This window comes from Lontra canadensis, unplaced genomic scaffold (genome assembly GCF_010015895.1).
Source record: "Lontra canadensis isolate GAN:19392208 unplaced genomic scaffold, GSC_riverotter_1.0 scaffold1, whole genome shotgun sequence".
Lineage (NCBI taxonomy): Eukaryota > Metazoa > Chordata > Mammalia > Carnivora > Mustelidae > Lontra > Lontra canadensis.
This window is the reverse complement of record NW_022630995.1, coordinates 55,129,938-55,147,257: the sequence shown is the minus strand read 5'-3', so window position 1 is coordinate 55,147,257 and position 17,320 is coordinate 55,129,938. Positions and strand designations below refer to the sequence as shown.

At 42.0% G+C, this 17,320-nt stretch overlaps 1 protein-coding gene across 10 annotated transcripts in view; it reads right to left on the bottom strand.

Moving 5' to 3' along the window:
- Positions 1-17,320, bottom strand: part of LDB2 (LIM domain binding 2) — a 368,234-nt gene that overhangs the window by 66,099 nt on the left and 284,815 nt on the right. For all 10 annotated transcript variants that reach the window (XM_032854579.1, XM_032854552.1, XM_032854535.1 and 7 more), the window contains exons 4-5: positions 13,710-13,832; positions 10,531-10,614 (exon numbers count right to left, since the gene is read on the bottom strand). In XM_032854579.1, the coding sequence (XP_032710470.1) occupies positions 10,531-10,614; positions 13,710-13,832 (207 nt within the window). The remainder of the gene's footprint in view (positions 1-10,530; positions 10,615-13,709; positions 13,833-17,320) is intronic.

The following is a 17,320-nucleotide window of genomic DNA, read 5'->3' as shown; positions in this document are numbered from 1 at the left end:
AGATAAATGGATAAAGATGTCATCCATATATACAATGGAATATTACTCAGCCATCAGAAAGGATGAATACCCACAATTTGCATTGACATGGATGAAACTGGAAGAGATTACGCTAAGTGAAATAAGTTAAGCCAAGAAAGACTATTATCATATGGTTTCATTCATATGTGGAACATCAGGAATAGCATGGAGGACCACAGGGGAAGGGAGAGAAAATGGAATGGGGAGAAACCAGAGATGGAGTCAAACCATGAGAGACTCTGGACTACAGTAACAAAACTGAGGGTTACAGAAGGGAGACAGGTGGGGAGATGGGGTAACTGGGTGATGAGAATTAAGCAGGACATGTATTGTGATGAACACTGGGTGTTATATACAACTAATGAATTGTTGAACACTACATCAAAAACAAATGATGTACTGTATGCTGGCTAACTGAACATAAAAAAAGAAGAAAAAATCCTTGGCAGGATTCCAAATGTTGACTCCGCCACGTTCATTCACTCTCCTAGAGGCCACTACATGTCATTCTGTTGGGGCTCATTTTCCAAAGCCAAGCACCCAATTCTTCCAGGCATTGGACTCTACTCCTTTGTTACCAGTAGAGGTTACATGCAGAGACCAATGTTCTTACAGTACAGTAATAACAACGAAAGTCTTCCTTCATGTGGGAAATTAGAGGTATGGGGTCAAAAACATTACTGTGAACCCAGATGCCTTCACACCCAGCTGATGATAACTGCTTATTTGAACTTATTCAACAACATCAACCAGAAGGTTATAAGTAGTACTGAAAATGCCCAGTGATAATGATACACCCTTGTAATCACCCTTATACTGGGAAGAGGGTGCCCATAATATAGCAGGTGTCTCAGACTCCCTCTTGCCTCCTTCCTTGGCAGGTATTAATCAATTGCTTCTCTGTTTTCTGATCTATCACATGGCTTCAGGATATTGGCGTAGAATTCAGGACATGATCAACACACAGGAGATGATAAATGGGATGAGGCTCCCTTGGCTTTCTGGCGTTGTAATTTAGAGTTAAGTATGATTTTCACGTGTATTATCAGTTCAACCCTCACCTCTGATGATTCACGATGTACATAATCAGAAAACTGGGACTTCAAAGAATTAAGGCAGCTGGTGAATATCATACAAGAAGCAAGAGGTGAAAGTGAAAGCTGAACTCTGACCCACTGACCTCAGACAGCAAAAGGAGGGACTGGTACTTATTATGTTCCTTCTGAGTGCCAGGCTTTTATAAACCATAACTTGTCTAATCTTATAATTCATGCCATCTTGTGAGACATTCTTTCTGATTTCCAGATAAGGAAGTGGAGTTCTGAGAACTGGAACAACTTGTTCAAGGCCTTTACAGATAGTAAGGGGATGAGGATTTGAACCAACATTTCTCTGAATCCAAAGCACATTTATTTTTCTTAGCACATGGACTCCACAGTCCAACCTCTGCTTGTAGAAAGCACCACCCAGAGCAGGACATGGCAAAGGTGTTTGGAGGAATGGTATTAACGACAGTGGCAACTTGAACATGATTTCAGTGCTCGACATTTAGAGAAATGATTAAATAAACACTATGCTAGTACCACACTGGATATTTTCCACTGTTATAAACAGATAATATGATGACTATGTAGAAACATGCAGAAGTGTTTACCAAATAACATTAAGAAATCATATGTATACTGATTACATTTATGCAGAAATTATGCATATGAATGGATAAACAGTAAGAGCAAACACAAAGAAAATATCTTTTGGCTGGTATATAGGATAATAAGATGTTTTAAAGTCATGTTAAGCATAATGCAGAAAAGAAAAAGTTTATGGATCTCAACATCAAGAAAATCTGGCCAAAGAAAATAGACAAAAATAATCACCCATGAGGGAATTTGTCTCCGAGATTTGAAAGAACACATTTCCAAAATAACGAAAAGGGCATAATGGCATTTAGAGTAAAAATTAAATACTGATTCAGAGCAAGTGGAAGTAGTGCTATTAGAATAAATATTTCACAGCAGGAACTATGAGAATTTCAGGGGGAATTTTGCACACTAGAGAGGTCTGGAGGCCACGTGCCATGTTTTCCTTTCATTTCCTCAATGTATCCAAATTTTCTGCTCTTTCCTTGTGAGGTTCTAGGTAGTGATGTTGAAAATCAATCACACACATTTTTTCCCCCTAGATACTATTGGGCAGGTTAATTCACCTGAATTCTATTGTGTTTTGGGGGGCATTGGAGGGGGGAGGGTGTCATTTAAAATCTAGTTTCCATTTACCAAACTCCCCTCTAGCAACCATCCATTCTGGAGACATTGACTGGGTGCTGATTGCAGTCTAGAGCTTGTGAGGCTCTAGAAGCACAAGGCAATCAATCAGTCTTCAGGTTGCTGTGTGTCTGTTGGAGGATACAGGTGAGTGGAGTGTTAGTTCTTACACAGGACCTACCCAGACCTAAGCAAGAGACCATGTGCACAGAGCTCTAGGAGTAGTGGAGAGGAGCAGCTGCCCTGGTGGAGAGGCAGAGAGTCTCAGAGGAGGTGAGGGACAACTGAGTCCTGAAGGATGAGAAGGAGGTGGTCTGGTAATCCTGGATGGGAAGAGGAGGGTAAGAACAGTGTCCCAAAGAGTGAGTGAAATAAAGTCCTATGGTACCAATGCATGGAGGCAACAGACACACAGCATAGACACACAGACACACCAGAGCTGCCAGTGGTTTGTGGGGATACAGGATGACATGTGAGATGGGGAAGGAATGTGGGGTGAGGCTGGGAAGCAGCATGGGCTTAAGGGTGGAGGGCCTTGAGTCCAAGGTCAGACAACATTGTGATGCAGACCAATCTGCTAGTGCACTGGTAACTGCAAACAGGCCGATTTAAGTCATATGCTGAGAACAAGGAGGAAGGGTATCCTCAAGGATTTTGGGAGAGGAGGGAATTCTGGGATGCCCAGGTCCCCAGCTGAGGGGCCAGCATGAACTGTAAATAGACCTACTTGTTCCAGTATCTTTAGCTCCTTGGGAAAAGGGTTATACCTTATCCATTCTTGTCAACACCCCACCCCCATCCCCTTTTGTGCCTGGTACATAAAAGATGTCACCAAAATATCTCTTGGTTTAGATGACTGACTTAAAACTTAAAAACAAAGCCAGAGTATCTTAAACACTCGAGAAGGGAGACAACTGTAAAAACCAATGTCTCCCTGCAGCATGTTAAGCATGCAAAGGCCATTCCCTCTATTGTTGATAGGAGATAAATAAAAACAGCTCTTTCCACTCCTGGCATCCTGGAAGTTTGCATGCTGCAGGTTTTCTTTAAATGCTTAAAGCATGGGGCATGTGGGTTAAGTGTCTGCCTTCAACTCAGGTCATGATCCCAGGTTCTTGTGACTGAGCCCCAAATCCTGCTTCTTTTTCTTCCTCTACCCCTCCCCCTGCTTGTGCTCACTCTCTCTCAAATAAATAAAATCTTTAAAAAAAAAAAAAAAAGAAAGAAAAGAAAAGGAGTGTAACTCTTGATTTTGACTCAGATCATGATCTCAGGGTCATGAGATCAAGCCCAGCTTCAGGCTCCACACTCAGCATGGAGTCTACTTGACATTCTTTCTCTTCTTCTACCCCTCCCCCTGCCTGGGTGTATGCACTCTCTCTTCCTCTCTCTCAAATAAATAAATAAATAAATAAATCTATCTTAAAGCAAATTAAAAAATAAAAATAAATGCTTCAGGACATGGTTTCTGCCTACCCCCATTCTTTTTGTGGAATAGGAAATGAAATCAACATCAATTATTTCTCTTTCAATTTGAAAATTGAATTCGTTACAGTTATGTAAAAATAGAAAACAGTTACTGCATATAGTAAACATTCCCATGCAAGAAGTGCTTATAAGAAATTTGAAATGATGGCAATTTCCAACCCTGAGTGAGAAAGGGCTTTCATTCTGATGAAATAAAAGGCAAGAATTAGGAAGAAGGACCAGGCTACAGGGTGTGTTGTCCCCAGGGGCTCTTCTCAGAAGCTCTGAGTGCAGGGGGCTCCAATGAATGACTCGACTTCCCGTGATCCTCACGAAAGCACTTGACAAATGAGAACTGGGACCTCCACATGCCTCCATCTCACTAGAATCCAGAGGAGGGTATAATACCCCATTTTTCAGATAGGGGAAACTGAGGCTCAGAGTGGTCAAGTAACTTGTCCAGGATCACATAGCTAGCAAGTGGCTGAGTTCAAATACATAATCCTCTATGTTTGGCCCCCAAACCCAAGCGTCAGCATGAGATATTTCTCTGACTATGTTGTGTTCTTACTGGAACAAGAAGACTCACTCTAGAACCATGCCACTCAGCTCAGCTATACATTTTGGGCCATAACACCCACTTTGTGTGGGTACCTAAAGCAAACTCAAAACTTACATTCCAGCCATGGACACTGCCTAGAGTTCCCCAAACTCACCAGCTTTCTCCATCTCTCTCTGTTACCACCTGTGGTGGACCCTCCATCTAATCTACCTGGAACCATCTACTTGTCATTCAGAATCAATGCATCTCCTCGTTGAAGGCTTTGAGCTCTCATATCTACCCTCTAACAACCTCTCCCCTTTTTGTGCTTGGACTCAGGCTGTGAGATCAAATCCCTACTGTACCACTTACTAGCTCTTCTCTGTGTCTCAGTTTCCTCCCCTGAAAAATAGGACTAAAAAGAGTCTCTGGAACCCTCTTACACTGTTGGTGGGAATGCAAGTTGGTACAGCCACTTTGGAAAACAGTGTGGAGATTCCTTAAGAAATTACAGAGTTACCCTATGACCCTGCAATTACATTACTTGGTATTTACTCCAAAGATACAGATGTAGTGAAAAGAAGGGCCATCTGTACCCCAATGTTCATAGCAGCAATGGCCACAGTCACCAAATTATGCAAAGAACCCAGATGTCCTTCAATGGATGAATGGATAAAGAAGGAATGGTCCTTATACACTATGGAGTATTATACCTCCATCAGAAAGGATGAATACCCGACTTTTGATTCAACATGGATGGGACTGGAAGAGATTATGCTGAGTGAAATAAGCCAAGCAGAGAGAGTCAATTATATGGTTTCACTTACTTGTGGAGCATAAGGAATAACATGGAGGACATGGGGAGATGGAGAGGAGAAGTAAGTTGGGGGAAATTGGAGGGGGAGACTAACCATGAGAGACTGTGGACTCTGAGAAACAAATTGAGGGTTTTGAAGGGGAGGGTGTAGGAGGTTGGGTGATCCTGGTGGTGGGTATTATGGAGGGCACGTACTGCATGGAGCACTGGGTGTGGTGCATAAACAATGAATTCTGGAAACTGAAAAGAAATTAAATTTTTTTTTAATTAAAAAAAAGAGTCTCTGGTTCATAAAGTTGTTGTGAGCATCACAAAAAAAAAAAAAAAAAAAAAAAAAGCCTTCCTGCCAAGTACCTAGCAACAGTACCTGGTACCTAATAAGTGCTCAATAAATGTTAGTGACTACTTTGATCACTGTACCCGGGACAGATTTCTCAACCAGCACAAATTTGGTTTTCTTTGGTACCTGATGTACAGTGACATCCTTGAAAGTTGTGGAGACCTGGCACAAAGAAGGTGTCTAATAGATGCTTGCGGAGTGAACAATGAATAGTGAACAAAGTGGATCTGGCGGGAGCGACAAGATTGCACAACCAGGTTTCATTGACTTAGATGCCCTGATACTATCAAGCCGTACCCTGCCTTCCTGTGGTGGCTGGACCAGATCTTTTTCTAAAATGCCAGGGCACAACAGGACTTGCTGCTTTCCAGCAAACATGCCAAAGGATGTGTTTCCGAATTCCTAGCTCCTTGTCCCCATTCCTAGGTCTCTAGTTTCCTCCCTAGAATGACTGACTGAAGGGTACCATCACCCTATCCTGGGAAACAACCTTCCTCCCTAGGAGTCAGTGGACATGTTTTGTGAAATGTTTCACCCAGTTTCCGGGAGTGCCTGATAGCCACAAGGCAATGCCCCTCCCCCAGCAGGCCTGTCCCCAACCCAGCCTGGACAACTACCATGGGGACACTCAACCAGCCAGCCCTGGTCTGCCAGAGGTCCATGAGGCAGGAAGTGGGACCACATCTCATCAGAGCCCCATCCCTGCTTGGCGACCGCCAGCTGCTGCTCCACTGGGACCGGAGAGCCAGCCGCCGCCGCACCTCTCCGCACAGAGCACCTCCAGCCTTATTATGCTGGGAGGAGACAGGAGGCAATGGCAGGCAATTTGACAACTCAGATCAAATGACAGCATCTGTTCTGTGTCACTTCCAAAGCATCAAGTCACCAGAGTCCCCTCCAAAGTGCTGCCCGGCGAACGTCCGAGTACGGAGCCATCACCGGCATTCGCAAGCTCAAAAGGCATCCATCGTGCTTCACTTGCTCCTTCCTCGAGCGAGGAGCCACCCCTGTGAGCTCCGCGGAGCCCCTGACTGCAGACCCCCATGAGAAGGATTTGGAATTTCACAGTAGTAGGAGAACTTGTTTGGGCGAAGCTAGATGACTGAAATTGCTTACTTTCTGTACTGCTTAACTTTGTTACATGAAAGACGCAGCCTATTGAAATCTGAGATGTCTGGAGCATTTAAAATCTCTAGCCCTCCTTTCCAAAGCAGGATGCATTGATTTAAAGAAAACGCTTCTGCTATTTAGAAGGCCTTGGATTAATATTTGTCAACACATGTGTCTGACCTTTTTTTCTGATCTGGGCGTAGTTTTGAAGCTCCTCGTTAACTAAACAATACCTCAAATAACCCCCTGAGGCTGGAGGCAAAGGCCTGGCTCCTCAGAAGGATGGGAGAGTTATAGGTTTTTGTTTTGTTTTGTTTAAGATTTTATGTATTTATTTGAGAGAGAGGTAGAATGAGAGAGAGAGAACATAAGAGGGGAGGGTCAGAGGGAGAAGCAGCTCCCGACTAAGCAGGGAGCCTGATGCAGGACTCAATTCCAGGACTCAAAGATCATGACCTGAGCCAAAGGCACTCACCTAACCAACTCAGCCACCCAGGCACCCAGCTCCAGATTTTAAAGCAGTTTTATAAATGAATGCACTGGGTGATTGCTCAGCTGTCTTATGAATATCAATTGGTAAGAGCACTAAGGAAATCGTTGATCCCAGTTCTAATCTAAAAAAACTTTGTTTTTCATTCTTAGTAACCACTACTCAGGCCAGGTCTCATCATGGAAATGCCCATGTGTATGGTTTTGGGAACTGAGTGTGAGGCTCTGTTCAGCCTTGACTTGCCAAGTGGCTCACAACTACCCATAGTTATTTTCTAGGAGGGGTGCCTTCTATCCGGAGACCAGGGGACCCCTCCTGGCCTCCCACAGAGCCCTGTAAGCTCTTCCTTGTCACCACACCTCACTGGAACTATGGCTGACCACACTTCGCTGGCCTCCCCCTGCCCTGGAAAGGGCCACATCTTCTCCACGATGAAGGTCCCACACCTGGCACAAGGCCATGAAGACAGAGTGGGCTCGATGAAAGAGTCCTGATGAATAAGTGATGGGGGGAGTGAAGAAAGGAAGGAATGGAGCCAGGAAGGGCAAGCAGCTGCTGAGCCAGGATACATAAGCAGAGGAAGTAAAAGGGTGTTGAGTGGACCCAGAGCAAGAGAAGAGAGCCAGATGCCATGTTGCTCTCCATGGTGCCAGTATGAACAACAATGATGGACACATAGTGGGTGCTCAATCAATCATGCCAGTGAGCACTAACTGGGTGCTTTCTGTCCGCAGACCTTGTGCTAAGCTGTTTACATGGATTGTCCCACTCAATCTGCACATGAAACCCTACAAGGAGCTGTCATTAGTTTGGCAAAGTGGATTAAGTCCCCATTGAGAGATGATGCAGACTCCCCTGTCAAGGCAGGAGAGACACAGTCCAATTTCTGTCAGTATCATTGTTCTCCCTTCCTCCTAGAAAGGCAGCAAAGATCTTCATGAAGCTCATGGATTCTAGAGCCACACTGCCCGAGTTCAAGTCCCAGCCCAGCCGTTCCGTGGTAGAAGGCTGGGTGACTGAGTTTACTTACTTACACTCTCTATGCCCGGTTCTCTCACACAAATGGTGCTAGTGCGCAGGGACCATTGTGAAGACTAGCGAAGTCATGACATGCATAAGAGCAACATTTAAGTGGTAGTCTTTGAAACGCTATTCCATATTGTGCAAACCCACACGCATCTTCCTCCTGTTGCTGTTGGGAGGGGGGTTGGTGCCAATCCCTGCCTCTTCCCCCTCTTTGCAAGTATGATCTTCTCAGTTTTTGTGGGTTAAAAGCAGAAAATTTTAGAACGTGGGAGCCAGGTGGGCCTCGTTGACCCCAAGTACTTTGCCAAGGTAAAAGTCAACATTTAACTGATGATGATAATAAGAAGAGCTAGGGAAAGGGGAGGAAGGAAATTTAGCATTTATTGATCTGTGTTAAATGCAGCTAAAAGATATAATAGTGAATCTGTCCAGATTTCACCAGAGGGTGAGTGACCAAGTCTAGGATAAAATCCAAAGTTCCAGATTCCGATGTGGGGTCAGCTGAGGACACACAGTTTGAAACATCTTTATCTGCCTGAAGAGAGGCATCTTCAGATGGTTTAAAAGAACCACTCACGGTCTCTAACAAGATGAAATGTCTAGCAGTGGAGGGCAGCCTTCTGAATTTCTGTGGCTAGAGCATGCCATAGACCTCCACTTTCCCAGGTCTTGCTACCCACTCCCACTACACCAGTGGTGCCATGGGGGCCCCTCTAAAGGTAGAACCTGGGAGTAGGAAGAACCTAGCTCTAACTACCCTGCCTATCTACCCACCCTCCTGGGCAGTCTCTGGTTTCCCTCTGAGTGGGAACCATAGGACCATTACTAGAGAGCAACCTGGTTCAGGGCTGCCAAAATGGGGGTGGTGATGGGGCAAAGTAGAGGGTGGCAGGAGCAAAACTGACTCCAGGTCTTGCTGTGCCTGTATTTGGACCTAGGGCATGTAGGCTGGATAGAAAATAGCTTTTTACCCTCTACTCAGCGGGGGGAGGGGGGGGGAGGAATACTACCATGCTGATATTTAATCTTTTCAGAAGCTCCTGGCCTGGTAGCCCAGCCAGCCAGCTGTTCCAAGACCTGGTTCATAAGTTACTTTCCCTCCCGCCTCTCCTGGCTTCTCGCTCCATGTCCCAGCATCATTCACCTGCTTGGAATTCCATCTCGTAATTCAGGCCCCTTCTTTTCCCTCTAATGTGAATGTTCTTCCTGACCCCTTCCTGGCATTACCTTTATTCATTCTTTCACACTCAAGTTAGGCATAATGTCTTCCATAAAGCATCTCTGATGTATTCTTCTGAGAGGTCTCCATTTTGTACTCCCATAATTCCACTTGAAAATTTCAACCAGGATTATTTACCATTTTGTTTATAATTTCTCTCTATGGGTCTGGCCCTCATAGGAGTGGGCTTCTTGATGGCAGATACCATGACTTTTGTCTTTGAATCTTCATTCTCTAGCCTAGGACCTGGCACATTGCCATGAGTGCGTTACTTGGAAGACTTTGTTCAAATCATTCTTAATTCACTAAAAAGAAAGTCTGGCCAAAGTACTTCAGCATTTAGACATACACAAAATGACTGGTTACAGAGGGTTAGGAACACAAAGCAAAATTCACAGACAGACACAGCGCTTAGGGATCAAGAAACAAGAGTATAAACTCCATGATGGGTAGGGGGCTGGAGAAGTGGCAGCACAATGACAAAGAGGGAGCTTTGCAGAGGCAAAGGAATGTGGAGCACACCCACTGACTTCTTGTACAGTCTGGAGGACAATGCTTGCTTTATGAAGGAAACCATATCCTCTACCTGCAACATGATGACTGTAATTCTACACCACAAACCGGAGTGACAAGTGTTTCTGTTTAAGACCAAATATAGAAGCCATAGTTACTATGTAGGCAGAGAATTTTGCCTAACTCTTAATTTTTAAAGATCAAAACTGACTTTTTATCCAACCCAGAAAATCTGTTCCATGTTACACAGAGAGTCCCTTAGAAGACTTAGAAATATCTGTGTTCCACCATTGAGCTGAACTTCAGGGGATGCTCTCTGGAAGGCACACTGAGTCTACTCAGGGACACTCCCTGGGTGGAGACACAGAAGTAGTGAACACAATCGTACATCAGAAACTTGAGACAACCAAGAGGGGCAGAGTGTCAAAACATTGTATGAGCAGACATCGCTGGCCTTTGAATAATTAACTCCAAGAATCATACAAACAGAGAGAGGAAATTCAACTTTGACGAAGTCTAGGTTTGCTGCTTTGTTAATTAAACCCCGTCTTCCATTGAAAACACACACACAAACACACACACACAAACACACACACACGGTGGTGTAAGACACATGTATTGTGCTCTATTACCTCATTTTAACTTCTTGGTTCAAGATACATATACACCTCTAAAGCACTTTTCAAATTCACCAGGAAATGTAATCATCCCATTGGTCTTACCCTGAGGTAGTTGAGGGTGAAATTTGTTAGTCCCATCCTAGTGATGTTTTTGGACAGCTGATCCAGGACCTGAGGATCTTGTGCCTAAACAAGAAAAAACCATATATTTTATCTCTGTAAGATGGTGCCAAGAAAGTCTCAAACTAGGCTACAGTTGCTAAAAAATGCAATCTCAACACTGTCAGTTTGTCTCAAAGGGGAGGTTGCTGGAGATAATTTAATTTACATTTTGAAAACACTTGCATATAATGGCTCAAGGACATTTTTGGATCAATGATGCAAGATCTGTTGCCAGGTAGAACCAAAATGAATCAGGCATGCTTTTAGTCCTTGGGAGAAACAACCTTACTTCCTCTGTGACGGGCCCCCGTGTCTTCAGAAGGAGGGTCATTAAGCTCTGTCAGGACACTGCCAAGTCTCTGGCACTCAGCAGAGAAGGCAGGGTCCATCTCTGGATTTCATAGAGCCAGGCTTTAGGACAGGCCTTTGTTTTCAGTTGTGATAGTATTGTGTTTGACAGCTTGGAGTCCAAGACTATATCTGAAAACTTTACCACTTGTATGAAATTTTATATATATATATTTTATATATATATATAATATATATGTATATATACTTGTATATATGTGTATATATATGTATATATACTTTACCACTTGTATGAAATTTTATATATATATTATATATATTTATAAATGTATATATAAATATGCATTTATATATGTATATGTACATTTATATATACATGTATATATGTATATAAATATACATTATATATATAAAAATGTATATATACAAATGTATATAAATATAAATTTATATATGTATATGTACATTTATATATACAAAATATATAAATATATATATATAAAATTTCATACAAGTGGTAAAGTATATATACATATATGTATACATATGTATACATATATATTTTTTTTTAAGAATTCTAAATTTCTTCCCTATTAAGCTGTGTCTGAAATAGACGGTCTCAAGAATTTTCATCCTATAGTACTGTAAGGGTAAGCAACACCTTTTCCAAAATATCTTCCACATTTAAAAGAGGGATGTAATGTTCCATGGGTAACCCCAAATGTTCCATGGGCTACCCCAAATGTCCTGGTGGGCCACAAAAAAAATGAAATTTCTTTCTGGGTTTCATTGTGAGATGAGTCTCTTAGTTGACACTCTTCCTTTCTATTTGTCTTTCCTTCTTCACTGGCAGAAACAAACTGGAGCTAAACAGAGAGAGACTCAATAATTATCCTTTTATCTTCATGCCTGTAGTCACAAGACTACACAAGTTCCTCTAACATTTTAATTCATTCTTTCCTGTACTTAGTTTTTCTCATAGTCATGCAACCAGTTGGCTTTGTGTATTTCAACAAAAACCCAAAAGTCAGAGAAAAGAGTTGGAGGTTGTGACTTCTCACATCAGTTTCTGAGAAGGGAGTTCTCTGTGGACATAGAGCCAGTATTTATGGAAGCCCTTCTATGTGCCAGAAAGAGCTGGTTCTATAGATAGTCATGAGGTAGTTGTCACAAACATCATACACATCAAATTTGCAGTTTACAGAAGACAGGATACAATAATAAATAAATGAAATAAATAAATATAATAATAAACATTACTGCTGCCAAAGCTGCTAAAAGCCAGTCCCCGCTACTTGAAGAGGACCTACTATGTGCCAGGCACTGTTTTACGTTCTTTACGTGCATTAACTCTTAATCTTCAAACAAGTTCTCTGAGGCAGACTCTATTACTATACCCATTTTATAGATGAAGAACTGGAAGCACAGAGTTGCCATGTCACTTGCGCAAGGTCACAGGAACAGGAATACACACGTATGTGATCTCATTCTAGGGTCCAGGCTCCTGACCACTACCTTCTGCTGCCTTTTGGTCTCTTTTGAGAACACTACGAGTGGCTACTCTGGGATCCTTCAACGGGATTAGAAGATGTGTACTGGGCTTTCAAAGTGGAGAATTTGAGGGTATGGATAGGCAGAAAGATTGGAGCAGGGGAGTGGGGTGCCACAGGAGGAAGCACAAGGTCAATGGGAAGGGGAGAGATTGGGTTTAACCAATTGGGAAGAGAGGGTAGAGGACAAAACCTGGGGAGACAGAGTGGTATTGGATAGTCTGGAGACAGATGGCTCATCAGCCTGGGTTTTGGAGTCTGTACCAGCTGAGTTGAAATCTTGATTTGCCACTTTCATGCTGAGAAACACGGAGCAACATATCAAGCTCAAGTCTTGGTTTTCTCACTTCTAAAGTAGGGATAATGATTCTGCACCTCTCTGGGTTACTGGGAGGGTTAAACAGAACATGTACATATGCTTAGCACAAGACCTGGCATAGGAAACACCTAGTAAATACTAGCTACTCTTATTGTATTCTCTTTTGATTGTACAGGATCTTAAAAATCAGGCTCATTAAGTCTGATTTTGCTCCAAAGCCTTTTCACAGAAACTGCTGCATCATGCATTATGGAAGAGGGATTTATTTAAGTCAATGCCTTTGACGCCTTCTTCAGGGACTGCACTCAGCTAGTTCTTACCAAGTCTTACCTCTAAAACATATCTCCAGATTGACATCAGATTTGGTCATGCACCTAGTAGGTGCTCAATAAATGTGATGTGATTTGTGGTCAAGTGAAACACAGCGAAACCCAGACTGCTCGCTTCATCCCACAACAATGGTTAGAAATGCTGTAAACACAGTTCTGAGCTACCTGAGCCCCACTTCTTGTCAGATGGTTCGAATCAAAACTGGAAACTTGTTTTCCTTACCTTACTTCTTGTTTTATTTCCTTCCCCAGTTATACATAAAAGGTTTAATAGCCCAGGCAGAACAATACTTGATAATGATTCAGTGGAATTTAAGAGAAGTACAAACTGTTTATTGAGGTAACCTCAGTTTGGAGTTTAAAATAATAAAATATCCAAAAAAAAAAAAAACAAAAAACAAACCCTCACACTGCACCAAACTCAGAAACAAAGAGGGGGAAGGGGGCCTGTAGAATAAAATAGTTGGGAAAACTCAAACTGAGAGTTCATTACCCAACATGTGAAGACTGTTGGTGTTCTTTCAGAGAGAGAGAACTGTACTTTTCCTCCTTGAGTAAATGGGGTGGGGAGGGGGGAAGGAAAGAGAGTAAAATAGTGCTGAAATTACTTACATGCATGGCTAGAATGCTCCTTGGGACTAACTCTCTGTATTGTCTAATGGTAAAGTGCCATGTTTTTATTCTCATGAGATCATCAAAGGTGAACTCCAAGATCAGTCTGCCTTCTGTACACACCTAGAAGCGACAAACAACACACTCATTTAATGTGCACTTTGTCAATGCCACACTTTTGTAACTCACACGTCAGCTGCTCAGCGTGGCCTCCCTGACTGTCCTCAGATAGCGCTGGATCTTGGCGAGGATGTGACACCAGTGTTTTATGCACGACATACTGAGACAGTGTGAGCTCCTGGATCCATGGGTTCAAAAGACAAGACAGCTGCTTACTTGCCATGAGCTACAAGTAACTTGACTGGTTGTTGCCAAAACTCCATGAGCCTCTGTTTCCTCATTTGCAAATATGGGAACAAAACCTATATTATTGCAGCATTATGTCAAAAACTCCTGACACACAGTGTGTCCTCGCAAAAATCATACTCTCCCGCCTCCTTATCTCTGTTTTCATCATCCTTCTATCATCAGAGCTTGAAATCCTGTTCTAATCGTGGTAGACCTACTCTGGGAGAAAGTACCTAATAAAATAATTCATGCTTAAGTAGGACTTACTACAAGGTTATCCAAACAGAGGAAGTTTTCATTTTCAGGGACAAATTCCGGGGGGACAATGCGTAACCCAAGGCAGCTGGGATCAGTTATTGACATGTGAGAAATAGAGGCATGCTATCAGCAGTGACAAATTTTGCTTGGATAAAAGGCCAAGTTTTGGGGGAGGGGTGGTATCTTTCTAAGAAAAAAATGTATTATTAAAGAAACATAGAATTTATGAGGCTCTCTTCCTCGACAGGGTGATCATTTTTTTCTTCTTTTGATATTCAGATCATTTTTAGCATGTAGTTCCTATTTAATTTACCTATCTTCTTTCATTAATGACTTTGAAATCGGAGAAATGTTAGGCAATCGGACACCATGGATCCTATTTCAACTAAAAATAGGAAGTGGTGGGAGCATATTGGTCCAATTTAAATAGTTACAACCAATCATTCAGTTCATGTTTGCTTTGGAGTAGACAGAGGCTTTGACATCAGAAAGTACTAGATGCACACCCTAACTCTACTTTTTACTTATTTTGGAACTTTGAGAAAACCAAGTAAATTCCCTAAGTTCCCGTTTCCTCATCTGTAAGATGAGGGTAGTACTAACTTTCTGTAGGGTTGCTGGGTAAACATATGAATTATATTGTATGTGTAGATTGCTTGGTATTATACATGGCACGTAGTAGGATGGCAGCAAATAATAGCTCTAAAGATAAAAAGAATGCAACCCAAAAATGCAGAACCCCGCCACTAGTGGTCATCATAATGTGCTCTCTGAGACCCAGGGATCCAAGGAGGTGTCTCAGGGGCTCTGCTGGGAAGAATTTGGCCTCCATATAGACCATGTGATCTCCACCCATTTTCTCGATTCGACCAGAGGAGCTTCAGTTTCATTCTTTCAAGGTATTGGACTTCTGATCGAGTTTTTTGGAGAAATGTTTCCTATGCTAAAAGCAAATATACACAATTTCAGAAATCAATGCACTACACAAGTTTTAAAAATCATAAATAACAATTAACCCACTAGGAGGGTATGCTCATTTCTAAAACTATAGTCCATGAAGATAACTAACAATTTATTTCAACCTTTTTGAGATATTAATAACCACTTCTTTCTTTGGGAATTTAATACAGAAGGCCACCATTTATTGAGTTCTAACTATGTCCTAGGCAATGGGCTGTGTGCTTTCTATTTATTCTAATTTAAGGTAGTATTTTCTTTATTATTTTTTAAATGGTATTTTTTTAATTAAAAAAAAATTTGTTTAGAGAGAGAGGAAATGTGTGAGTAGAAAAGGGGGAGGGGCAGAAAAGGAGTTGAGAGAATCTTAAGCAGGTTCCATGCCCAGCATGGAGCCCAGTGGGGGTACTCAATTGCAAGACTCTGAGATTATGACCTGAGCCAAAATCAAGTCTGATGCTTAACTGACTGAGCCACCCAGGTGCCCCAGTAATATTTCTTTGAACAAGCCAAATACCAGTACAAGGAGTGTTAGTAACATGTGTTGCAAGGGCACTACTTAAGAAAGATGCTATTGATGTCCACCAATTTCTTTTTTTCAAAGGTCTCAGAAGCACTGTAGGATAATTATTGATAATTGGGTGAAGATCTCCAGCTCAGACTCCACTAACAGAATCCATGGGTAATTTTAGGCATTTAGACAGCTTGTCCTAAACCTCTTCAATTGAGTGGTCTTCAAAGCTTCCTTCCTGGCATCTTAGCCATGAGTGTTGTGCACTTGGAAATGGGGGAAGACTTTCTAGAACAAATCACTCCTCTAGAACATCCTTAGCATTGGAATTAATTCACCAAGATTTTCAAAGGGGTTGCATGGAGATTAAGCTACACAATTCCCTCCAGAGAGTTAGTATGACAGAAGCCACCTGCAGTGAAAGCTTTCACAAAAGGGAGGTGACTGCAGTCATCCAGTGACAGCTGAAATGTCTTGACAGTAGAGGACAAGGATATTTGGATGCTATAATCCTTTTTTTTTTTTAAATAAGGGGGATTATTAGATGTTTAAATAAATATTAGCCCAGTTAAATGTCATGCTTTTTTCTTATCTAATCTATTTGTTTTGTGTTTATGAACCACAAACCCAAGACAGATGGAGGTTCTACTGGAATAGAATTCCATAATAAGAAGGCATAGATGGAGTCCTTCTGACGAGGTACTCAACTGGAGGATCTGTAAAGTCAGGTTAAATTGTATTCTCTGTTTACCGTGACAGAGCAAACCAGTTGAGGACACTTCTTGCCTTCGAACTGTCATGGGCCTACAAAAGGGAAAACTGCAACAAGCCTTGGGCTCCTCCCTTGTAAGCCCAAACCAAGAAATCAGCCTTATCCAGAGCATATCACATGCAAGAGAGGAATCCTTAAAATTGAATCTGAGTTGACTGTGAAAATTAAATGACTTCCTTGAATGGAAGAACAGAGGAGTATTTGGTCACTCTTGTGCTCCCTCAAGGTAGTTTTTTTACCCATGGCCTTCTCCCAAGCCCTATTCAGCCTCCCTGCTTCCTGCCCCCATCGTGGAAGTTAAAGGAAACTAAAGGCCTTGTGATTTATTCAACACGCAAAAATCAGCAAATGGAATAGAGGCGCCTAAGCGGGGGGGTGGGGGGGTATATATATATATATATATATATATATTCCTTGTCTGGAAATGGTAAAAAAAAAAAAAAAGACATAGTTTATAAAGGAGAATTAATATTTTCTCTTTTCAGAGAAATTCTGTGCATTCCTCTTAATCAATACAATTAATGTAGCTTTTATCTAAAGTTGGCCCTTTTTTTTTTTTAAAGCTGCCTTTCACTTGGAATCCAAAATCAAAAGGGTCCCCAATTAAGAAAACATTTTCTGTTGTGCTGAATTCATGTTACCGTACTGTGAGCTCTGACATTTTGTTTCTGTGGTAACCAAAATCAGCTGATTAGTTGGCATGGCAACAGAAAAGATGTAATCCCAGCAGACACACTCTAATCAATGCCCCCAGCACAGATGGTC